Genomic DNA, 25348 nt, shown 5'->3' with positions numbered 1-25348 from the left:
GGTGCCTTCCGATCAGTTCTGACTCATAGCAATCCTATGTACAACGGGAACACTGCCAGGTCCTGTGCCACCCTCAAGATCGTCACTATCCTTGAGCGCATAGTTGCAGCCACTGTGTCAATCCATCTAGTTGAGGGTCTTCCTCTTTTTAGCTGACCTTCTACTTTACCAAGCATGATGTCCTTCTCCAACATGTCTATCCCTCTATCCCTCTTGATAACATGTCCAAAGTATGTGAGACATAGTCTCACCATCCTTGCTTCTAAGGAACATTCTGGTTGTACTACTTTCAAGACAGATTTATTTGTTCTTTTGGCAGTCCATGGTATATTAAATATTCTTCGCCAACACCACAATTCAAAGGGCTCAATTCTTCTTCAGTCTTCCTTATTCAATGTCTAGCTTTTACATGCATATGAGGCGATTGAAAACAACATGGCTTGGGTCAGGCGCACCCTAGTCTTCAAGGTGACATCTTTGCTTTTCAACACTTTAAAGAGGTCTTTTGCAGCAGATTTTCCCAATGCAGTGCATCATTTGATTTCTTCCATGGGTGTTGATTGTGAATTCAAGTAAAATGAAATTCTTGACACCTCAAACTTTTTTCCATTTATCATAGTGTTGCTTATTGGTCCAGCTGTGAGGATTTTTGTTTTATGTTAGGCGTAATCCATGCTGAAGGCTGTGGTCTTCGAACTTCATCAGTAAGTGCTTCAAGTCCTCTTCACTTTCAGCAAGCAAGGTTGTGCCATCTGCATAATGCAGGTTGTTAATAAGTCTTCTTGATCTATGTACAAGTTCTTCATGAGCACAATTAAGTGTTCTGGAATTCCCATTCTTCCCAGTGTTATCCATAATTTGTTATAATCCACACAGTCGAATGTCTTTGCATAGTCAAAAAACACAGGTAAACATCCTTCTGGTATTCTCTGCTTTCAGCCAGGATCCATCTGACATCAGCAATGATATCCCTGGTTCCACGTCCTCTTCTAAATCCAGCGCGATTTTCTGACATTAAATACACTGCTGCAGATGCTTTTGAATGATCTTTAGCAAAATTTTACTTGTGTGTGATATTAATGATATTGTTGGATAATTTACACATTCGGTTGGATCATGTTTCTTTGGGATGGGCATAAATATGGACCTCTTCCAGTCAGTTGACCAGGTAGCTGTCTTCCAAATTTCTTGGCATTGATGAGTGAACACTTCCAGCACTGCATCTGATTGTTGAAACATCTCAACTGGGATTCCGTCAATTCCTGGAGCCTTGTTTTCTCCTAATGCCTTCAGTGCAGTTTGCACTTCTTCCTTCAGTACCATCGGTTCCTGATCATATGCTACCTCCTGAAATAGTTGAACATCAACCAATTCTTTTTGGTATAGTGACTTTGTGCATTCTTTCCATCTTCTTTTGATGCTTCCTGTGTCTTTTAATATTTTCCTTGTAGATTCCTTCGGTATCACAACTCGGGCCTGAATTTTTCCTTCAGTTCTTTCAGCCTGAGAAATGTCCAGCATGTTCTTTCCTTTTGGTTTTCTATCTCCAGGTATTTGCACAGGTAATTATAATACTTTGTCTTCTTGAGCCACCCTTTGAAATCTTCTGTTCAGCTCTTTTACTTTATCATGTCTTCCTTTTGCTTTGGCTACTGGATGTTCAAAGAGCAAGTTTCAGAGTCTCTTCTGACATCTATTTTGATCTTTCCTTTCTTTTTAATGACATCTTGCTTTCTTCATGTATGATGTCCTTGATGTCATCCCACAACTCATCTGGTCTTCAGTCATTAGTGTTCAATGCAGCAAATCTATTTCTGAGATGATCTCTAAATTCAGGTGGGATATACTCAAGATCATACTTTGGCTCTTGTGGACTTGTTCTAATTTTCTTCAGTTTCAACTTGAACTTGCATATTAGCAACTGATGGTCTGTTTTGTAGTCAGCCCCTGGCCTTGTTCTGACTAATGATATTGAGCTTTTCCATCATCTCTTCCCACAGATATAGCTGATTTAATTCTTATGTATTCCATCTGTGAGGTCCACACGTATAGTTCCCATTTAAGTTGGTTAGAAAAGGTATTTGCAATGAAGAAGTCACTGGTCTTGCAAAAAATTCTATCATGCAAACTCCAGAATCATTTCTATCACCAAGGCCATAATTTCCAACTACGGATCCTTCTTTGTTTCCAACTTTCACATTCCAATCTCCAGTAATTATCAATGCATCCTGATTGCATGTTCAATCAATTTCAGACTGCAAAAGTTGGTACAAGTCTTCATTTTCTTCATCTTTGGTCTTAGTGATTGGTGTATAAATTTGAACAATAGTCGTATTAACTGGTGTTCCTTGCAGGTGTATGGATACCATCCTATCATTGACAGCGTTGTATATCAGGGTAGATCTTGAAATGTTCTTTTTGATGATGAATGCAAAACCATTCCTCTTCAAGGTGTCATTCCCAGTATAGTAGACCATATGATTGTCTGATTCAAAATGGCCAGTTGAGGCCATTTCATTTCACTAATGCCTAGGATATCGATGTTTATGCATTCCATTTTATTTTTGATGATTTTCAATTATCCTAGATTCATACTCTGTACATTTCATGTCCTGATTATTAATGGATGTTTGCAGCTGTTTCTTCTCATTTTGAGTCACGGTACATCAGCGAACGGAAGTCCTGAAAGCTTGACTCTATCCAGGTCATTAAGGGAAAGCTTAGAGGAGCAGAAATTATGGTTTAGTGATGGAATTAATTTTTTTTCATTTTTTGTTGTTAGAATATAGGAGACAGGAGCATATCTTAGAGTGGGGTGCCCCTCCTTCTGGTACAATCTTCCAAAGAGATCCCCTTTCCAAGGTACTTTGCTGATATGATAGTTATGATCATAAAGAAAAGAGCTTAGAGGAAGCAGTGTAAAAGCAAGATCAGGAGACGCTCAGAAAGGTTGTCAAGGGCAGTGCTGTTTTTCCCCATTGGTCTCACCCTCCCACACAATGGCTCTGCCTCATAGCACTACACCCTTCAACTCGGATCTGTCCCAGGCTTGATTGTCCTTAAGTAAGAACCTGATTATGACTTTCATTTAAGGAGAATTGTACAGTTTAAAAGATGTTAGTATTAGGTAGTTCTGGGTTCAAATCTTGACTCTACAGTTGATGGAATCTGAGTCTTGGTTTCCATATTTACCAAGAGGTAGTAATATACATAATCTATAGTCTTATTTTTCAAAATAAAATTAAAAGAAATAAAAAGCCAGATGATAGTAGGCATTCAATAAATAATCAAATAATCATTTTTGTTTTTGAAAAAGATGAAGATGATGGTGATTTTAACAGAAAGACAAGGCCCAGAAAAGGTGACATTTAAGAGAATCAAAGACCCAGGTGAAGCTGAAGGATCTGCTTCTCTCTGAGAAGAGATGAAAGGGAAAAAATACACATGCAGAAATTTAGACTACAGGAGAAGAAAAATAAGTGGTAATTAAATGTGAAGAAATAGAAGTGGAAATAAGTTTCATTTAGAGAAGAGAAAAAATAGAAAAAAGAAAATATTTAGGATGTGGTTCATTTTTTTCCAAAAAGGTAGGAAGCATATTTACCGTCTGAGATTGAAGGAGTATCCTTAGTCTCTAGGCATATTTTTCTCTTCCCCAAGTCCCCAAAATCTTGTATTGACATATTCCTTGGCAATACCTCAATCATGCGCTCGCTTTCTAATCTAGACATATAAACAGAAGACTCTTCTGTCTCAATTCCCTTCTGGCAAGTCCCTCCTCAGTATATTGCAATATGCTGTTTTTCCTTACCTTGCCAAGAAAACTACCTAAAAATCATCAAAACTTCCTAAAGGAGAAATCTAAAGGCTCTATTTCAGTTCATATGTCATTGGCACTCTCTCTTTTGACACAGCTGATAATTCTTTTCTTCCCAAGGCTGTTTTTTTCCCCTTACTTCCTTATAGCCACATGTTCCTGTTTCTCTTTAAACCATTCTGACCTGAAGTTCTTAGTGTCTTATATGTGTTCCTCTACTTCTAACTCTTTAATGCCAGTGTTTTTCAGCTGTACTGTTCTCATTCTACATACTCCCCTGGGAGTCTTTTTCACATTTAAGATTCTGCTATCACAAACAGACTGAGAATCCTCCAATTACTGACTCCAGTGTAGACTCATTCTCCGAGGCTCAGACTCATATATTCTCATTCATGTGCTAGATGAATCTCACTGGGATGTCTACTATACACCTCACTTTCAATATTTACAAAGCTGAACTCAACATATTCCTGTCTTAAATTGTATTTCTTCTATTCTCAAACTCAGTTGTTCATATTCCCATCTGCCCACTCACCCAAGCTATCATTCCTACCCAGTCCTAGCCACCAAGATCTAAAAATTCTGTTTCCTAAAGATTGCTTGACTTTGTCCTCTACTCTTAATATTACCACCACTAACTTTCCTGGACCAAGCTTTTATTACCTTTTACTTGGACTATGCAATAGTCTCCTACTGGTTAGTTTGCCTCCAGTATTGTCCCCTGACAAATGACCTTCCCATAGCTCCCACCATGCTCTAAAACAAAAATTGGGCCCTGCACTCATCTGCTTAAAATTTTTTCATGGTTCACCACCCTCTATAAATCCACAGAATGAAGTTTAAGCTGCTTCACATACAGGCCTTGCATCATCTGACCCACCTCATCTCTTGGAATGCCCTTCTCTGAATTTCATTCTCCAGAAACAACGAATTGCTTAGAGTAAGTGAGGACATTCATTGTGCTGTTTTCCTCTCTATGCCTTTGTTTATGCTGCCCCTATGTTTCGACCCACTTTGATCTGGCTCTTTTTCATCCTTTACCTTGAGCTCAGTCACCATGTCTTCTAAGGTGCTTTTCCCAACTCTTTCTTTCCTGCCTCTTATCCAACCTGAACCCATCTGTCACTGTGTTGTTCCATGGTGGCTTGCATGTTGCTATGATGCTGGAAGCTGTGCCACAAGTATTTTAAATACCAGCAGAGCCACCGATGGTGGACAGGTTTTAGCAGAGTTTCCAGACTAAGACAGGCTAGGAAGAAAGGCCTGGTAGTTGAGTTCTGGAAATTAGCCAGTGAAAACCCTATAGATCTCAACAGAATACTGTCTGATATAGTGTTGGAAGATGAGCCCCCTGGTTGGAAAGGCACTCAAAATACACAGTGCCCACAGCAATGGACTTGAGCATGCCAATGATTGTAAAGATGGCACAGGACCAGGCAACATTTTGTTCTATTGTAAATGGGGTCGCCATGAGCCAGACAGAGCAAACTTGATGGCAACTAACAACAACCACAACCTGAAGGCGTGTCTCTCTTTTGGGTATTTGCAGCTCCCCATTATCTCCTCCATCATTTCCCTTAACATATTAAGTACGGATGTTATTTATTATGTTTGAGGCCCACAACTGATTTTGAACAACCTGGAAGCAGGGTATGTCTTATTTACATTTGTTTCTCAGAATTAGCACGTTATTACCTGGTATGCTTCCAACTGTCGGAGGAATGTTGGAAAGGTTTGGGAGCATTACGGAGGGGAATGAGACAGTCAACCAAAGTGAATTAAGGAAGGAATGACATTTATTCAGGGCCCAATTAAGTTATATAGACTGATTTTGTAGTGAAGCTCTTATGCTTGTTTTGTGACTTTTTCCAAAAGATTTTTCAGCCCAACACAGAAAAACGAATGGTACGTATAACCTGGAGCTGGTGATAATTCAAGGAAGGGGAAGGATTCTAGGGTGATCAGAGGCCAAATACCTGAGGGCAGAAATACCTGAGGGCAGAAAGGGCTGATGTGCATGGCAGAGGGGGTAGAACCAAAGAGAATGATGAGGGCAAAGAGGTAGTTGTGTGGGCCAGAGAGAGGTGACAATGAAAAAAGAGGAGGACAGTGTATTCAGAAATGGAGGGAGGGAGGGTTACAGAGAAGGAGAGGGAGGGATGGAGGGAGGGAGGGAGGGAGGGAGGGAGACAGAGAGAGAAAGACAGTTTGCTTAAAAACTGAAAGAAGGCACAGTTGAGAATCCAAAACCAAGTGATATCAGTTAGTAGAAGTTCAAGCTGCCGGAAAAATCATCTTTGGATTCATAATCTAACAAAATAAAATAAAAATCATCCTGATGTTTAATCAGTATGTTACTACGGTAACTTAAAAACCTATTTGCCAGTTTGTGGACACTTTGGGCATTTTGCATCACATTCTATAGTCAAAGAATCATACAAATTGCAGAAATAATGACAGGATAGCTTTGCCGTGTAATTCTTCCATCTATTTATGGAAGCAGAGAACTCCAGCCCAATGCTGAGTTACATAATCTGAATTTTGTCCAGTCTTCATTTTGAAGTAATTTTTCCAAAAGCATGACAAATAAGTTATCCTAGCCCTTCCTTTCTGCTGAGCAGTTTTTTTTTTTTTTGGCCATTATTTTAGCATGTTGCGAGCACTTACCACAGATAAAGCAGGTTGTCTTTAGAATTTCTTCTTTTTTCTGTTTTTCACTTCTGAGATCAGCAAAGGTATCGATGATAACACCAAAAATCAAGTTAAGAACAATAATGATAACAATGAAAAAAAACAGAAGGTCATAAACCACCCGGGCAGCAAACAAAGGCTCCTGAAAAACAAATTAAACAAACAAACAAAATACATATATGTAAATATACACACACACTTTCAAGACATACGGGTTTAGCACATTGTTTAGCATAGAAGATATATGCAATAAATGTTTGCTAATTGAATATAAAATAGTATTCCAAGTTAGAAACATTAGATGCACTTTCTATCTTAGCTTTTCTTTCCTTCAGGAGTTGTGAGAAAAACTCCCAGGCCAGTTCCCAAGAACCCTTTCTTTTCTCTATGACTAACACCTTTGTTTTCTAGCGTAGGGACTTACCTTTCATTAGCAACCACTTTACTATGTCATTCTGCCGAATATATTTTGTTGCAGTGGCCCCTATCCCAGAAGCCAACGAAAGGCATTTGAACAGCAATTCCAAAGGTCAGCAATTAGAGACCTAAGGAGGACCTAAGGATTTGTCAATTTCTGAAGTAAGTTTCTTTCTCGGCTTTGCAGGATCAAGTACATACAGCTCAATCTTATTTCCATTGATGAATAATATTAAAATACACATTAGAGATCATTCAATCCAGTTGTTTTACAGATGAGGGGCCTGAGGTTATGAAATGCTAGATGGCTTGACAACATTATACAACTAGCCTGTTGCTGAACTGAGATTTTTAGAGCCCTCAGCCTGATGCTTGACATTTTGCAGCTAGTGAGACTTTTTTCAGCCTTGCCATTTTACTATATGAAATTCTGTTAGAATTTGTTCAAATTTTATATTTGTCATGGATAAATAATGGATGCTATTCCTATGCAAAAGCAAAGGGTAACTTTTCATACCTGAGAAACATGATAGACAAGAGGCAGCCTAGTTTCTGTTATTTATGTAACAATCAACTCCTATACAAAGTTTGCAGTCATGATTTCCTTGCTATAATACAATACACAGATCAAACCCTGATAAATTTCATAACTCTACTAACATACATAGATTTTCAGCACATTAGCTCTTTCTAGGTAATCCTAGTATACAATTAATTGGTTTTAACAGCCACCATTAAACTTTCAAGCAAATGACATATTACCCAGAAAACAAAAGTCATAATGTAAATGCTATTTTCAAAGGTTAAAAAAAATGATTACACGGTTCTTGAAAAATGACTTTTCCTTCCACTTACATCTTTTGAGGGTCTTCTCAGCACGTCTCCTACCCCTCCGCCATTCCTGAGGCCCTGGTTTAACACAGTAACTATGCACATAAGGAGAGTGTCACACGCCCTTTCAATTCCATCTTCATACTCTTCATCACCTATAAAACCACATAAATTAATGTAACAAACTCACATTGAATAAGTATATTATGATTCTATTTCCAAGGATCTATTTTATTGAAATGACTAATTTTCCTCTTCTGAGTTGACTTTATTTTAGCATCACATGGATGAGGGGTTCCTGAAAATTTTATTTTACTTGAAACTGTTTCTTTTTAACCCTTTCAAGAACCAATTATTTTCTCTTACATTTTTTGTTGATATTATTACGTGTTTTCACTAATGAAGGCATGCTGATTAAAGGACCAATTCAGAATTTTTGTTATAAGTTATGGGTTTTGATACTCATTATCTGGGATCACATGTATACCAGTGACCTCTGGATGACATAAATTCTGCCAATATGAGTCAATGATAAAATCTTTTTTTTTTTTAAATTTTATTTCTTGAAAATTTACAAAACATGAGGTAAAATATAAAGGTACCTGGAATGACCGCACATAACGTTTTATTCTAGTCTCCTTCTTCTTAGCATTTTTATTATTTTTCATGAAACTTTTCAAAACATGGTACAATGCATTCTTCCTTACTGCAAAAGCAGTACTTACAGCCCAAATAAATAAAGCTAAGAGATTTTTTTTTTTATCACATAAAAATTACCACTATGATGTCTTCTTTGTTACTGCAAAAGCAGTACTTAGAGGCAAAATAAATAAAACTAAAGGAATTTGAATCTCAGGAAAATTACCACTACTATGTATTCTTCATTAGAACAAAAGCAGTACTAACAGCTATGAAGCAGAAACAGCTGCCCTGGAATACTGCAGAACTGCTCACATTAGTGCATTCCACCTGCTGCACGAGGAAGCAGTGACAGGGCCCTAAGATCAAATGCAGGGTAAGAATAACTTATAGGGGTTCCAGTGTCCTGAAAAGAATCATTTCAATGCATTATTCCTTGTTGGAAAGGCATTATTTACTGTTTCGAAGCTAGAAAAGAAGGGAGCCAGTAACATCTGGAAACAAGGAATGGCATCAAAGAGAAAATGGCCACTACGACTGAATGAAGATTGGCAATAGCTTATTCTTGCTCTAATACATTCTCATGAGAATACAGTAACTGAGAAACTTAGTGCAGAGGCTGATCTCACAAAAATAGAGGCAAACCTGTCAAAAGTTTAGAAAATTCACATATCTGGGAGACATGACCTAAGATAATGCTCAATCTTTAAAAAAAAAAAAAAGAAGTCTCACACTCAGGATTTTTGAGTTTCATGCATTTCAAAAGGCTCCCACCTTGAGGCTAAACATGTGTTAAAATCAAGCTACTCCCTTTCCAGATTATTCCAGAGGCATAAAAAGTGGGTGGAATATCATTGTCCAGGAGATCTTAAAAGGGTTAAAAATATGCTGGGATGTACCTCAAGAAGAGGATGGAGCTCAGAGATGGGCAAGTACAAAATGCAGCATTAAAGACCTCTGCTGGGGATGAGAGGCAGAGTCTGGGCTTAACCACTTACCTTGCAAGTAAGCCCCAAGGCACATTCTGATTTAGAAAGTAGGAGAAATAAAATTCTGTTAGGAGGAAGAAGGAATGGGAAGAGGTATGGCTTTCAGTGGTAACAGTGAGCACAGCAGTAGACAAGGAAGCCAGAAAGCAGTGGAGAAAGCTCAGACTGTACCATGCTGGTTAGGTTCCCAAAGCCCAGTGGTGGGTTCTAACATGATGGGCTAAGAAGGATAAAAGGAAAAATAGTTAGAAATGTGTAAGAAAGTTTTAAGGAAAAATTTGGTTTTCGAATAATGAGGCCACCTGGAAGATGTCCACCTGCTACTTCACAATGGTTAGACTTTCAATCAAAGTGGTCATATATTTAGGGGCATGATCTGCATTTATTTATTCATTCAGCAACTACCTGCTCTTGTCACAGCAAATGTTTATTATATACTAAGTGCCAGATTAATCAGTGCATAGAAGCTACAAGGTAATGCTGCCACCTCTTCTCAAGAATTTGGAAATGAAGCTGTTTGTTCTCTCAGAAGTAAACTCGTAAAATCTACACACAATTCACAAAACGATTAGCTCGTCAAAAAAAAAAAAAAATTGGCTGCAAATACATACTGAGAGAACTGGCTTTCTATGTGGCATGCAAACAGAGGAGAATGCCCAGGTCAGGTCAATGCCAGCAACTCTCCAGTCATCTCACTCAAAATTAATCAGTACACAGGCATGTTGGTTTGATACAGTAGCCTCTATGAGCTTGCTTCATGCAGTTCTACCTTTGTGAGATAGATCTACTCTCACTATGTTATGCTAGGTTCCCAGACCTCCAGGTGGAAAGCCAGACTCTGAATCATGGTAAAGTCACCAAAGTAAATGTCACCTTGTGGAGACCTACCTGCATGACCAGCTGTCCTTCCCCATGTCGCACTTGCCTCGGTTCACTACATCAAGAGCCACTAGGCCAGGCGTTAGGAATACAGGTGGGAAAGAGGAAAGTCTCCCAGTCCCTCAGAAACTTAGGGTCCACTACGAAGAATAGGTCAGCAGAATGACAAAAAAAAAAAAAAGAATGACAAAGGCAGTGCAATATTACTGGGTGCCATGGAGCCATGTTGGAAGTGGTTCTCATGGAAGGCGGCATCAGGGACAGCATCCTGAGTTGAGCCTTGAAAAGCGGGCATGCTTAGCCAGTAAATTAGTGAGGTAAGCCATGCCAAGCAGATAAAATGGGCTGTACAAGCACATGGGATGTTTGTGGAACTGCAGGTGGGTTACAATGGCTGGGGTTTCAGTATATGCTGAAAAGTGGTGAAGATGTGAGAGTAAAAGTGGGCAAGGAACAGGTCATGGAGAGCTTCACACACCAAAGAGAAGAGTTTAAACTTTATCATGAAAGCTATGGGGAGCTACTGAAGAACTGTATACAGGGACAAGGTGGTTCACTGTCTGTTGTTGTTAGCTGCCATCAAATCACCCCCAACTCATCGTGATCCCATACACGATGGGATCAAACTGTTATGCTCCATAGGGCTTTTACTGCCTGATTATTTGGAAGTAGATCACCAGACCTTTCTTCGTAGTCATTCTTAGCCTGGAAGCTCTGCTGAAACCCGTTCAACATCCTAGCAACACACAAGCCTACAGTGACAGATTGGTAGAGGTTTTGCATGAGGTGCACTGGTGGGGAATCAAACAGGAATCTCTTGCAAGGAAGGAGAGAATTCTCCCAGTAAACCACCACTGCCCATCTAGTTGGTGAAATACCAAAAGATAAAGCATATATTCAAATAACAAGACAGCTTAACGTGTGACAAAATCCACAGAAGTAAGGCAAAAAGTTCAGATGGGGCGGCGGCGGGGGTGGGGGGGAGGGGACATTTAATACCAAAGATAATTAGAGGGGAGTCCATTAAAAATATTGACACTTAGTTCAGCCTTGAATAGTCCATAGCATAAGACAGGAGTAGAAAAGCATTTCACATGGTGGAATAGAAGTAGAAAAAGACATGCTGACATGTTAAACAGCAAATAAGCCAGTATGCATGCACTAGGGGAGTGGAAGAAAGCTAGAGAGAGAAACTGTGAGCTCTCTGTGAAGCTCTAAGGAGTTTGGATTTTACTCAGAAGGCAATGGAGCATCATGGAAAGGTTGAGCTGTGGGTAGGGGAGGATATATTCAAAGCAGTGATTTCTGACAAGTAGTGTAGTAGTGATATACTGGGTGAACTGAAGAGAAGAGAATGACTAGAGGCAGAAAGGCCACTTAGGAGGCAGTTGCAATAATTCAAGCATGATGGACTATGAGCCTCAACCAGGGTAATGGCAGCGAGAACGGAAAGGATGTGAGAAACAACGCAAGGGATGAATGACCAGGAGCTGATAGGGCTTTTGGAAGAAGGGAGAAGGCAGCATTAAATATCATGCTGAGGCTTCCAGCCAGGGGTGACTTGGGAAAAGGATGGTTCCATTAGCCCATAGAAACAGACAAGTTAGAAGGAAGAACTGGATTTAGAGTGTTTTGATGAAGACAAGGAAAGAATCTCAGATGATTTTTATGTTTATTGGGTGAGAAGGCATTTAAAAAAGTCAAAGGAGGTAAGACAGCTGGGAGAGTACTGTGATCCAAAATTAAGGAAGAAAATAAAGATGGAGAAGGTCATGTCAGAATTACAGAAGAGTCAAAGACAAAGAGAAACAAGAAAAGGCCACTGGAATTACCAATTAGGCCATCAAATTGTTAAGGGAAGATAAAGCCATTGCCATTGAGTCGTTTTGAATTCATAGCAACCATATAGGAACTGCCTCATAGGGATCCCAAGGAACGGCTGGCAGACTCAAATGCTTAACCACTGCACCACTAGGTCTCCAAGGGGAAGATATTGAAGCAGAAACTGAAGGAGGAAGTGTGGGCCATTTGTTTTATAGGAAATTAGGTACTGAAAGGAAGGAGGCTGGTAGGATATTAGCTTTGGGGGATGATAGAATGCAGAAGGAAGTTTAATTAGTTCCACTGGGGGAAGTGGTAGTTCAGTGGTAGAATCTTGTCTTCCGTGAGGCAGAACCTGGGTGTGACTCCCAACCAATGCGTATCATGCTCAGCCACCGCCCATCTGTTAGTGGAGACTTCAATGTTGCTGTGATGCTGAACATGTTTCAGCGGAGCTTCCAACTGACTAGGAGGAAAGGCCTGGTGATCTACTTCCAAAAATCAGCCAATAAAAACCCTGTGGGTCTCAAAGGTCTGATCAATCAGAAATTGGTCATAGGGATGGTACAAGACCGGGCAGCATTTTGTTCCCTTGTGCACAGGTTGCCATGAGTTGAGGGTTAACTTGAGGCCAGCTAGCAACAATAATAAACAGTATTAATAGGAAGAGAGGGAACAGATGGTTGAAAAGATTTAAGATGCATCTGATTTAAGATGCAAGGGAGTCATGGGGGGAAAAAGGTAATAATAAAAGGAGTGAGAAAGTATGGTTGTTTAAGAGCAAAAAGAAAGAATTAGTGAAAACAGACTTTTACTGTGCAGACATTTATGAGAACTAAATGTATGCATGTAAGAACTCAGGACAGTGTTTGGTACACAGTTAGGGCTCAATAAATAGCTGTCATAATTCTTAACATTATCACTGCTGGATGGTTGCTAAATCTTATGAAAGGTTCTGATTTTTAACACAATTAAAAAATTCTATACTCGAACGATATGTTAAATCATCCTAAATTTCAATTGAGTATTAGTAGAATAAAGTATTTTTTCTTAATTCATGATACAAATAAAATGTTTCATATGAGGAAAGGAGTAAAAATACATTCTATTAACTCTGAAAACTCGGAAATATTTCCTCCTATCTAAGGTATGATAAATATTTTAATAAATATGGACATGCTTGAATAAGAGTATTTAAAAAATGCTATTTTTTCTGCTTCTGCTTTGATATTTTAAATAACCAGTTTTATCATGGTTTCTTAGAAAGTAACAGGTTATCATTGGGAAACATTCTGAGTGAAATTGGAAACCTCTTGTTTGCTAGTCTAAGACTGTAAGTACAATCAATTCACTAGAAAAATGTTGATTTAAAATTTTTTTAACTAGGAAATAAAAACAAAAAACACCAGGCACCTGGTGGGAAACCAAAATATAGAATATGTTAAGGCTGACTGTTTTCTGGTACTCATAAATATTTTCTATAAAGAAAAATACCAAAACATATCCAATGTGAATTACTCATAAATGCTGAACATCTGTGAACTTCCTCTTTTTTCTGTACATTCAAATTTTGACTTACAAAATCATTTAGATTTTATTTTGTAAGCTAACCCCAAAATGCATTGCTTTTCTAGAAAATCAGGTTTTTTTTTTTTTTTGGTGATATTATTTTTTTTAGTGTGTGTGAATATTTTTTGCCCAGGAAGTCTGGGAAGTCTAGAACAAACAAAATAAAAGTTATTTTTCTTATGCACAGTTGGTTGCCAGTTACTGTGAGAATTTTCTGCTGTTGGGACAATGACCTTACCCACATCCACAGGAGCCTTCCTCAGGAGCTGGCAACTCTGCCACCAAATCACCATGAGGCTTGTTATTATGCTTTGGTGTATGTCTGGGCCTTTTGTAATGTGGACCTGCTGTCCACAGGGTAACAAACTAAGGCCAAGGCCATCAGAAATGCACACTAGGGTTTGCAAATTAAATTTTAATCCTGGTATTAGAGAGAAAAGTTATTTTTAAATCCGAGTGACAAATGCTGCACAACAAAGCCCAGGCCTGTGCTTTGAGCGTACTTTTGTATTTAAATTCATGTGGTCAAAATTGAGGAGCCCTGGTGGTACAGCGGTTAAAAAGCTCAGCTGCTAACCAAAGGGTCAGCAGTTCGAACCTACCAGCCGCTCCACAGGAAAAAGATGTGGCAGTCTTGCTTCCATAAAAATTTACAGCCTTGGAAACCCTGTGGAGCAGTTCTATTCTATCCTACAGGGTCACTATGGGTTGGAATTGAATGGCTGGTAGTGGATGGGTGGTGGGCCAGAAGAGCAAATCCATGGAGCTTTCAATGAGATGAATTTTACTTTCCATGTAAATTCAGAAAGGATATAGAAGAAAGGGTAGCTTAATACAGGCATTTCTATATTTTTTTTATTATTGATTTTGGAATGATCTCTAATTGTGAAAAGCTACTGCAGCTATCTCTGGTTCAACAATATGTCAACAGTACCTCTGACATACTTCCAGGACTGAAAAACCTCTACCATCGCAGCTTGAATCCTTGCTATCCTCCCCTCACTGGGAGTTTTTCCTGCAAAATCTACCCCCAGCTCCCAGCTCTTTTAAAGCCTGAAGAGAGATGGAAGATTTTTCCTGGGGTAATGAGTCTGGGAGAGACAACTGTTCCCATTTATCCACAGAGAAATGGAAGTTATATTCTTTGTATGCATGTTAGGTGAATAACAGGTTGTAGACGCTTTTATGGGAAGCCTTTTATAAGAGTTTGTATTTGGAGTTATAAACTGATATCCAAAACCAGCGTCTTGTAATTGAACAGAGTTTCTCAACCTCGACACTTTTTGGGCTGAATAATATTTTGTTGTGAGGGACTGTCCTGTGCATTGTAGAATGTTTAGTAGCATCCTACCCACTAGGGTCAGCAGAAAAGAGGAAGACCCTCAACGAGATGGATTGACACAGTGGCTGCAACAATGGGCTCAAGCATAACAATGATCACAAGGATGGCGCAAGATCAGGCAGTGTTTTGTTCTGTGCTACACAGGGTCGCTATAAGTTGGAATCGACTCGACGACACCTAACAACAACAACAACAACAATAACAACCCACTAGATGCTAGTAGTACTACCTCTTGTCCCCACCCCAGTTGTGATAACCAAAACTGTCTTCAGTCATTGCCAAATGTCCCCTGGAGGGCAAAATCAACTCTGGTTCGTAGACATATAACAGAACCAGTACTAGTTGCCAAGTCAATTCTGACTCATGGAGACCCCATGTATGTCACAGAACTGTACTCTAGTGGCTAATTTTTCAGAAGTACAGTGCCAAGCCTTTCTTCTGAGGCATCTTTGGGTAGACTTGAATTTCCAAACCTTCAGTAAGCAGCCGAGTGCATTAACTGTATCACCCAGGGACTCCAAATATATAATTACTCAAACCCAGGGCCGTCGAGTTGGTTCCAACTTATAGCGACCCTATAGGACAGGGTAGAACTGCCCCATAGAGTTTCCAAGGAGTGCCTGGTGGATTCAAACTGCCAACCCTTTGGTTAGCAGCCATACTACTTAACCACTATGCCACCAGGGTTTCCAGATATATAATAGGGCCTATTTACATGTAAGAAATTGCCTTTAGTAGACAACATGCATAAAGAAACTTATTCAAGTATATACAGGGAAAGGCAAAATGATAAGCAGAGTTTTAACAATGTGTAATTTTGGTTAGGGAAAAATAACAGATTAATCATTTAATGAGGACCAATGACACATAGAAAGTTAGAGCACAGGCTTTGAAATCAGACATCTAGAAGGATTTACTGGCTATGTGATCTTGGGTAACTTACTTAAAGTCTCTGCCTGTCAGTGTTTTTACCTATAGCATGAATTTCATTAATAGTATCACCATGTTTTGTGAAGATTAAATAACATGATGCATACAGTGTGCTTAGCAGGATATCTGACACCAACTAAGCCTTCCTCAGGTCCTCGAGCACACGCAGGGCCTTCACTCCTGTACTTCTCCTTCCCGTTGGCTTGACGGACTCTGTCTTATCCTCCAGGTTTCAGCTTAAATAATTCCTTTTCAGAAAGGCCTCCTCTGTCTAATCTACCTAGAGCCAGGCTCTCTTATTCTCCATCACAGCACTGTCTACTTCCTTTGTAGTGCTCATGATATTTCATAATTTTTATGCTTTCCTCACTATTCTATAAGTTCCAAAAGGGCCACGACCATGTCTGTTTATTCAGCACTGTGTCTTGAACACCTGGCATAGCGGCTGGCCCTGAGAAGGTGATCAACAGATATTGCTGAATGAATGGATGCACGGCGCGTTTGTTATTATTATTATCAAGGGCTAATACTGAATTGACTTAACTACTATCCTGTTTTACAGAAATATTTACTTCTTTTTTTAAAAAATGTTAAGGTCAAAATGGAAATCCTGGTGGCATAGGGTTAAGTGCCACGGCTGCTAACCAAAAGGTCAGCAGTTCAAATCCACCAGGCGCTCTTTGGAAACTCTATGGGGCAGTTCTACTCTGCCCCACAGGGTCGTTATGAGTCGGAATCGACGCGATGGCAGCAGGTTTGGTTTGATTTTAAGGTCAAAATGTCACAATTAGTAACAACATATGAAAAAATTACAATAGAATGCCTGGGCGAGCACCAACAACAAATCCTGGGAAATTGTATAAAGCTAGAATTTACAGAATTCCACAGAGGTGGGTAGCCAATGGGCTACCGCTGTGTATGACGTGGAAGGCGTCACTCCTGAGTGGGCCCAGGCGGTTACCTCTCTGTGCCTTAGGAGCTCCTGGGTGCTATGCTGTGAGTGATCACCACTAAGTTGGATGCTGGTCTGGGCTCTTTGTGGTCAACTATCTTTAGAGATTCTGGCAGGAGGAACCCTGGCTTTGTTTTGTTTTGTTATTGTACTTTAGAAGAAGGTTTATAGAACAAACTGGCTTCTCATTAAACAGTGAGTACACATATTGTTTTATGACATTGATTAACAACCCCATGACATGTCAACACTCTCCCTTCTCAACCTTGGGTTTCCTATTACCAGTTCTCCTATCCCCTCCTGCCTTCTAGTCCTTGCCCCTGGGCTAGTGTGGCCCTTCAATCTCGTTTTGTTTTACGGGCCTGTCTAATCTTTGGCTGAGGGGTGAACCTTGGGAGTGACTTCATTACTGAGCTAAAAGGGTGACTGGGGGCCATACTCTCGGGGTTTCTCCAGTCTCTATCAGGCCAGTAACTATGCTGTGTGTGTGTGTGTGTGTGTGTGTGTGTCCAGGACCCTCTACTGTAATCCCTGTCAGAGCAGTCAGTGGTGGTAGCTGGGCACCATCTCGTTATACTGGACTCTGGTGGAGGATGTGGTAGTCGTGGTCCATTAGTCCTTCAGACTAATCTTTCCCTTGTATCTTTTAGTTTTCTTCATTCTCCCTTGTTCCTGAAAGCGTGAGACCAGTGGAATACCTTAAATGGCCACTCACAGGCTTTAAAGACCCCAGCCGCTACTCACCAAAGTAGAACGGAAGACATTTTCTTTATAAACTATGTTATGCCAATTGAGCTAGATATTCCCTGAGACCATGGTCCTCACAGGTCTCGACCCAGTAATTCTGTCCCTCAGGGAGTTTGGTTGTGTCTATGGAGCTTCTCTGACCTTGCCTTATATAGTTGTGCTGGCTTCCTCAGAACTGGGAACACTGACTTTGTTTTTGGTTCTTTGGCAAGGTGGTATTTTGTCCTTAAAACCAAATCATAGTTAAAGTATATTTGCTTAAAAAAAAAAAAGTAACATTCAGAGATAGAAGACCAAGGCAGGAATAGGGTTACTATACTTGGGACCATGTAAAATATTTGTGTTAACAAGAAAGCACATTTTTTAACATATTATTTTTCATAGTCTGTCAAGGAGAAAAAACTCTTTCTTTACAGTACAGTACCAGAGAACAAGTGCTGGTGAAAATAAATTGATGTTTAAGGTGGCTAAAAATATCCTAGGAGCTATTTAATTTTACCCAGCTACTTAAACTATGTCCATGTTTTCAAAATAGCTGAGATGTCTTTAAAATCCTAGATAATGAGAAGGGGAGGACAACCAGATTTGAGGTAATGACAAATTCTTCAAATTTCTGACAAATGAGCTTGATACTGATCCCCATGACAAGACACTAAAATGGATCATTAAAGGGACAGTGTGGAAAAAAGTAAGGTCAAGACAGGCCAATGTAGGTTCAGATTGATCTCAAATTGGGAAGGTGTGGCAGACATCATGGATGACGGATTTGGCAAGGAGACTTTGACAATGAGTCCCATGATATTTTTTGTGGAAAATAGGGAGAAACATGGACTGAATGGTAGTTTATTTAAGACAGATTTCTGTGTGGCTGAAGAATTATATAAAACATGACTACGTTAATCTGAAAGCATGTTTCTAGTAACATGCCGAAGGACTCTGTTCTGAGTACTGTCCTATGCAACATTTCTAGCACCTAGTGAAAACCTTCTAGAGCAGATGTTGGTAAACTTTGTTCTGTAAGGAGCCAGATGGTGAATATTATTGCCTTTGTGTGCCACAGTCACCATTGCCTATTTTTGTTTCTTCTTTTTGTAACAATTAGAAAATGTTTACAACTGTCCTTAAGAAAAGGTCTATACCAAATCAGGTGGCAAGCCATATTTGCCCCATGGCATAGTTTGATGATCCTGTCCTATCATTTATCATACTAGAGGATGACATGAGAGAGGACAAATATCTTGCTTGACAGAACAGAGTCCATAGAGATACCATGAGCCAAATGCCTCTTTATACCGGAAGGGACTCTGAAATCTAGAGATAATTTAAACTATCTTTGGACAAAGTGAGATGGCCTGGGATTATGGGTTGGCAGAAAAATAATAGAAATAAATGCATAGTTTTATACTTGAAACCCCAAACTCCCAATTACGTGAGTTCAAGATAAGCATTTATTGTTTGATAGCCCTATTGGTGAAGAATGGCATTTTAGTAACAGTCAGGCAAGCAGATAGGTGAAGAGCACGAAGTGATTCCAAATTCTGTTATCCAGAATAAGATAGCATCACTCAACTTCTTGCCCTCCAATATTATATCAATAATAACTGCTATAATAGGTGAGAAATACTGAAGATATCAGAGTTGCTTAAGCTATAGGACCATATCACAGGATTTCAGAAACTGCAAGCACAGTAATGAGGAGAATGAGCTGGTTCACTGTTCGTAAGCCTTGCTGGGCCAGTAAGAGGTAGAGGAGAAAAGAAGTCATGTTCATAGTGCCTACAGCTACTTGGACACTAGGATGAAATGTATTCATGTGTTTAATTTTCCCTTTAGGTCAAAAAGTGAAACATTTAGTCTGTAGAAGGAACTATCCATTTTTCCCCAAGCAATAGTCCAACATCTCAAGGAAGGCACTATTTAGGAAAGAATGCACTGTTGCGACTAGAGAAACAATGTGCTCCCAGATGGAAACTGGGGAACTCCATTCTTACATTGTGATTAACTCTTTCTTCCGTTATCTTCCCTGAGTCTAATTTTGTCCTCCATAGACACATAGACTAAATATACTCATTTTTCTATAAGACAACTCCTAAAATTCTTGAAGACATACACTCCCTAAATCTTTGCTGCTTCTGGAAAGAGACCATTAATTTCTTCTACAGTTCACAAATATCACACATGTAACAGTTTTCAAATTCCTGCCACGTTTTAAGAGAACAATTTGGAGTTTAAAAAAAAAAGTTTTAAAGCATGGTTCCATATGCTCCTATGGAGGCAAAGTATAATATCTATCTATCATCTATCTACCTATCTAGATAGTGTGCCATCGATCTCTATTTCCAGGCAAGCCATCCAGAAGATGTCTAGGAATTTTGCATAACTTATCAAGACATTATCCTGGAAACTGACACGTCCAGGGTCAAGTCTTTTGAGTTCTAAACCCATGCTTTTCTACAACCCTGTGTTAAATGCTATACCACTAAAAAAGGCTCACTTAGTGTGATATGGGTTTGCAATATAGTAATAGAATTTTTAGCAGCCCATAGCACAGGGTAAACTCGCTAAGTTCTAATGAATAGAAATGATGTAAGAAACAGGATAGGGGTACAATCTGTCAAATATGAGAATACTTTCTCTAGTTAAAATCCTCTTGGTTCTTTTACCCCCAATTCTTCTATCTCAATCCACCCTGAAATTTCAACTCTTTAAGGTAGTAACATTTACTAAACATAAATTCAGAGGTTCATACTGTTCCTGAAGTCTTTTCCACAGACCTGTGTTCGAAGCTGGTATCGTGGGTGAGCAATTCTCCTTCTCACATGTTCCCATCATTGAAGTTAAGGTCATGGTAGGAACTCCATTACTACCTGAGAACACACAAAATGGAATATGGTATAGAGATACACATGCAAATGACAAGAAATAAATGACAAAGTTGTAAAACTCCACTGCTGTCGAATTGATTCCAACTCATAGTGACCCTGTAGGGACAGAATAGAACTGCGCCATAGGGTTTTCAAGGCCATAAATCTTTATGGAAGCAGACTGCCACATCTTTCTTCCAGGGAGCAGGTGATGGATTTGAACCACTGAATTTTTGGTTAGCAGCCGAGAGCTTTAACCGCTGTCCTACCAGGGCTCCTATGGTTATAAAAGCATATAAATAAAAGCCACTACTACTCCAACTTAGCACTTGGCTATGTTCCTGAAGTCTTTTAGTAAGCTAGTTTGGAACTCTGAAGACATTTTGCGTAATGAAGCAATTTTATAAACAAGGAGAATAGGTTCATGGGCCAACCGACTAAAAGCCTTTTATACCCTTAAAGTGGCTGAGATAAAGTATTATTACTGCAGACCTTAACCACCATGTGTGACCTTAACCACAATGTTTCCATGGTCAAATGCATTCAGGTTCTGACTTGAGATGCCAGGAACACAGTTCCTGCAATGCAGTGGGCATTTCCTGAGCTCGAAGCCACTGTTCCCTATGGCTAAGGTAGAGACTATAGGGGGTAGTAGTTTTAACAGTAAGGTATGGGGCTCCAGGGAATAATGGCATAAGATGCCACAGGGAAGCAAGAATCTTTGGCCAAATCCCTATTCAAAACCTTCCTTTTCTTCCACAGTCCTCTTCTGATGGCTGGCTCTCCACCTATCTCCCTGGCCAGAATGGAAGAGAAAATAATGACCGCACAAAGCAAAAGTTTTATAAGACTTTTTTTTTTTTTGGTTAGTAACAAATACAGAGTAAAGAAATTCCTCTTGAATGTATTTTTCATATAGCGCCATCAAGTAAAGTCCATAAGATGGCGGGACAAGAGTAAGTTCATTTTCATATGCAAAGGGCTGAAGTAATAATCAAGCACATTTCAGAGAAACACACACCAAGGTTACTTGGATTGTTGCATTTATAAGCTGAGATGAGGGGTCGAAGTGGCCAAAGGGAGCTTGAGTTAGGAGGAAAAGTGATGAGGAGATGGATCAAAGCTGGGCTTCCTGGCAACATCAGTGCTGGAGATGAAAGTGATGGACCTGAGAGTGCTGGAGCTCACTCTAGGAAAGGCAGTCCACTCTAGGAAAGGGAGCCCACTGATTTCACCTCCATCTTTCCCTGTGCCCTGACAGGGGCATACAAGGGGGAGAAGGGTGGGGGCATTATCGTCAGCACTGACTTGGGGGTGAGGTGGGTGTCAGGTAGTTAGAAAGGGAGAGAAGTGGGATTTCTTAGTGTGCCCTGGTGGCCAGTCCCTTAATGAACAAGTATTTACTGAGGCCTCCATGCTGGGCTCTGAGGATATGAAGTCAAGGCCTTGGAGAACCAATATCTAATAAGAGGGCATGGAGAGGTCTATACATATAACTGAATGGAGAAAGTGAAGTACAGGTAAAGTATTGTAGTGCATTACCCCCAAAAAAAAGCAAACCCACTGCAGTGGAGTCGATTCCAACTCATAGTGACCCTATAGGAAAGAGTAGAACTGCCCCATAGAGTTTTCAAGGAGCGCCTGGTGGATTCGAACTGCTGACCTCTTGGTCAGCAGCCTTAGTACTTAACCACTACGCCACCAGAGTTTCCTTTAGTGCATTAGGAAAGGGAAAAGCGACTTACAGAAGGAAAAACAAAAATCACAGAAAACTTTTTGGAGAAGGACCCATCCAAAGTCATAAGATTTATACACAGGAAGACAAGGTAGAGAAAAACGGGCAATTCCAGGTGCAAACTGTAATGACAAAAAGAACAGACCACAGGACAAGGCACAGAAGGCAAAGTGCCCTGAGCTGATGACAGGTCAATTATTTTAAACCAAGCAGCCCACAGCCAGTGATGATCCAACCAGTTATGAACCAATGAGAGATACTTTTTTTATTTCTAAGGAAAAGTTTATATTCATAACATAATAACACTTTTTAAATAATGCAATTAAAAACATTTGCTCCTAGATTCATAAATTAATAATTACTATATAAGTTTTGCATTCAGAAATTATGATGCTTCAACTTTAGACTCACTCTGTACTGAATAACTCAATATGATCATGCCTGACATCTAGTAAGTACGTAAAACTTAAAGGTTTTTTTTACAGTAGATCATCTATGGTTCATAGGTAATTTAGTAAAAGGGAAGTTTGGGAGTTATTTACTTATGAGTGTTTCCTCCAAATATTTACACTTGAAAAACTCTGTAAAAAGTAACATTTAAGGAAGCACAAGCAAGGCAGTTATAGAAAATATTTCATATTTCTAGAAATAACGACTAATACCAAAGTATAAAATTCAGGAAAGTCTCAAATTTAATAACTTTCAATCCGTGGATATGACATTTCTATACTGCCCCTTGAGATTTAGTAATGCCATTTAATTACCTCATTCTAATAAAGGCACTACCACAACCTCATCAATTTAATAATTAAGAAATATGTGTTTAAGGCAAGAAAGAATACCATTTATAAGGTATCAGGCATTAAATCCTACTTTTAAATTTGATAGTTTGAGGGGAGAAGAGTCATTTTGTGGTTTTCATTTTCCTCAACCCATAGGCAATGGAATCACCCAGAGAAACTATCAGCAAAGTACAGCATTAATATTTCTAGAGAGCAAAGGGGGTGGGGAGGGGGAAGAGTAGATAAAGTAATTTAAGCAAAACAACAAAAGGTATGAAAGGGGAAAAAAGAAACCACTAGAAAGCAAAATAAGTAAGAAATAAAAAAATAAAATGGAGCGAATAAGCCCAAACACCACAGGAATCACTGTGAGTGTGAATGGGTGGTGTTTAACCAGTCAAACAACAAAAATAAAGAGCGTAAACAAATTCTGACAGCCACATACTGAGGCCTTTAATCACAATACTTCAAGCATCTCTTCTAGGTCAAATTTCTTACTATCTGATGGTTTCCAAATCAAAGCATTTATCATTTTCAATTATTCAAGTATAATATGATGTTATACCGTGATTTATTTAACATGTATGGAATAATGGTTCTTACCATATAACATAACAAGTTAAGATGTTCTGTGGGGTGATGGAAAGTAAAGAGACAAAGAAAACAAGGGGAAAGACTTTCAAAGCTATTATCCTGCAATGAAGTTGTTGACAGTCTTCTGTAATATAGCCAGCATTACTGAAACTTTCTTACCGAGACCAAGCTCAGACGGTATTTCTTATATAAGCATTTTCCTATATACATTAACTGCAAATATACAGCCTAAGAGTGTTTCGCATTCACGAGTTCTTAGTAGTAAAGAAGACCCCGTGTTTTCAAGGGAATGAAGGAAAGCATTTCCACGTTTACTGTTTATCCATGATCCAGTTAACAAGCTAAGCACAGGTTGTATCTGCCTTCAGAGAAAGCTCATTTAGTAGTAATAGCAATACCTGTAACAGGAGTTCTGTTTTTCAGCCTATCCACTTCCATAGTGAAGTCATCTTTCAAAAAAAGGAACCCAATAATGGAAAACAGGTAGACGAGGATGAGAGCAAGAACTGCAGTTAGAATAATGGAGCGGCCATTTCGTGTGACACTTTTTATGACATTGAGGAGAGTCTCTTCTCTGTACACTAAATCAAAAAGCTACAAAAATAAAGAAAAAATGCAATAGAACAAAAGGTAAATAGGCATAAAGGTAATTACAAATACAAATGCAAGCCATTCTAGTTTCTCTGTGAAACAACTGCCACCTAAATTACACCTTGAATATGAACCAAAATACATATTTCTTTTCTAGTTAGAATGTATTAGCATGCTAATTCTCAATAAATATAAAACTAAACAACATATAATGTGCCCGTTAGTTTCATAACTCATATAATCTCAATTTTGTAGGAGATTATAAAACAGCATAGTTTCAAATTTGAATTTAAAAGTTATAATATTGTACTTAAACATTTTATCTATTTATCCCTTAATTTCCAGTTGCTTCTGGAATATGTAAAATGGCTAAAATGAGAACGCTGAATGAGGTCCACTGAAGCGATGAATAGTTGGCAAATTCATTAAATGTGCTGTTTTATATGTATCTCTTCTCAAGGTTAATTATTTGCTTGTCTCATTAAAGCCTAAGTGTTTGTTTCATCAAGGAATTAGAGGTGAAATTACAAAAACAATTTTATGATCCTGGTGCAATAGAAAAAGTATCAAATTCAAAAATATTTGAGAAATGCCAACATCTTTCCTTACTGAAATGGTATAATGAGGGCAAAACCTATTACTTCAGTGTGTACTTTTGGAAACGGAAGCATAAACAAAAATATAATACACAGTATTGCTAAATCACTTCCCCTTAGTGGTGTATGGGTTTTTAATGGTGTATGAGTTACCCGTTTTGCCATTAGTGCTAGAAAATCTATGCACTAGTTAAGAACACAGGTAGTCAACACTAAGAACAATTTTAATTATTTTATTGCTATATTATAAAGTTGAAAGTATACCTTAGCAAGTATATGTCTTAAAAAACTGGTTAAAAGCAATAAATTGACCTTCACTTAAAAATGAGGTATGTCTGAAAGATAATATTATTTTTAGAATGGAAATAACTGGGGTTTGTCTCCTGCTACTTTGTGGGCAGTAATTAGAACTTCTAAACTGCCTAAAACAATCAGGTATCGGTGTTTTGCATGCCTTCAGAAATGCCAGGTCCTTGTTCTCTGCTTTTCTGAGTACCGCGGTTCATACAGCTACTTTTCAATTCCATTGTAATCTTGCAGATGAATGTTATATAGATATTAA

At 38.9% G+C, this 25348-nt stretch overlaps 1 protein-coding gene across 6 annotated transcripts in view; it reads right to left on the bottom strand.

Annotated features, from left to right (window-relative positions):
* ITPR2 (inositol 1,4,5-trisphosphate receptor type 2) overlaps nucleotides 1-25348 on the bottom strand; it is a 537466-nt gene that overhangs the window by 74258 nt on the left and 437860 nt on the right. For all 6 annotated transcript variants that reach the window (XM_064284462.1, XM_064284460.1, XM_064284461.1 and 3 more), the window contains 4 exons: nucleotides 23998-24193; nucleotides 20399-20491; nucleotides 7781-7911; nucleotides 6485-6650 (listed from right to left, as the gene is read on the bottom strand). In XM_064284462.1, coding sequence (XP_064140532.1) covers nucleotides 6485-6650; nucleotides 7781-7911; nucleotides 20399-20491; nucleotides 23998-24193 — 586 coding nt within the window. The remainder of the gene's footprint in view (nucleotides 1-6484; nucleotides 6651-7780; nucleotides 7912-20398; nucleotides 20492-23997; nucleotides 24194-25348) is intronic.

The sequence above is a fragment of the Loxodonta africana genome, chromosome 4 (assembly GCF_030014295.1).
Source record: "Loxodonta africana isolate mLoxAfr1 chromosome 4, mLoxAfr1.hap2, whole genome shotgun sequence".
NCBI classification, from domain to species: Eukaryota; Metazoa; Chordata; class Mammalia; order Proboscidea; family Elephantidae; genus Loxodonta; species Loxodonta africana.
The sequence above is the reverse complement of the archived record's forward strand: the minus strand, read 5'-3'. Positions and strand labels throughout refer to the sequence as shown.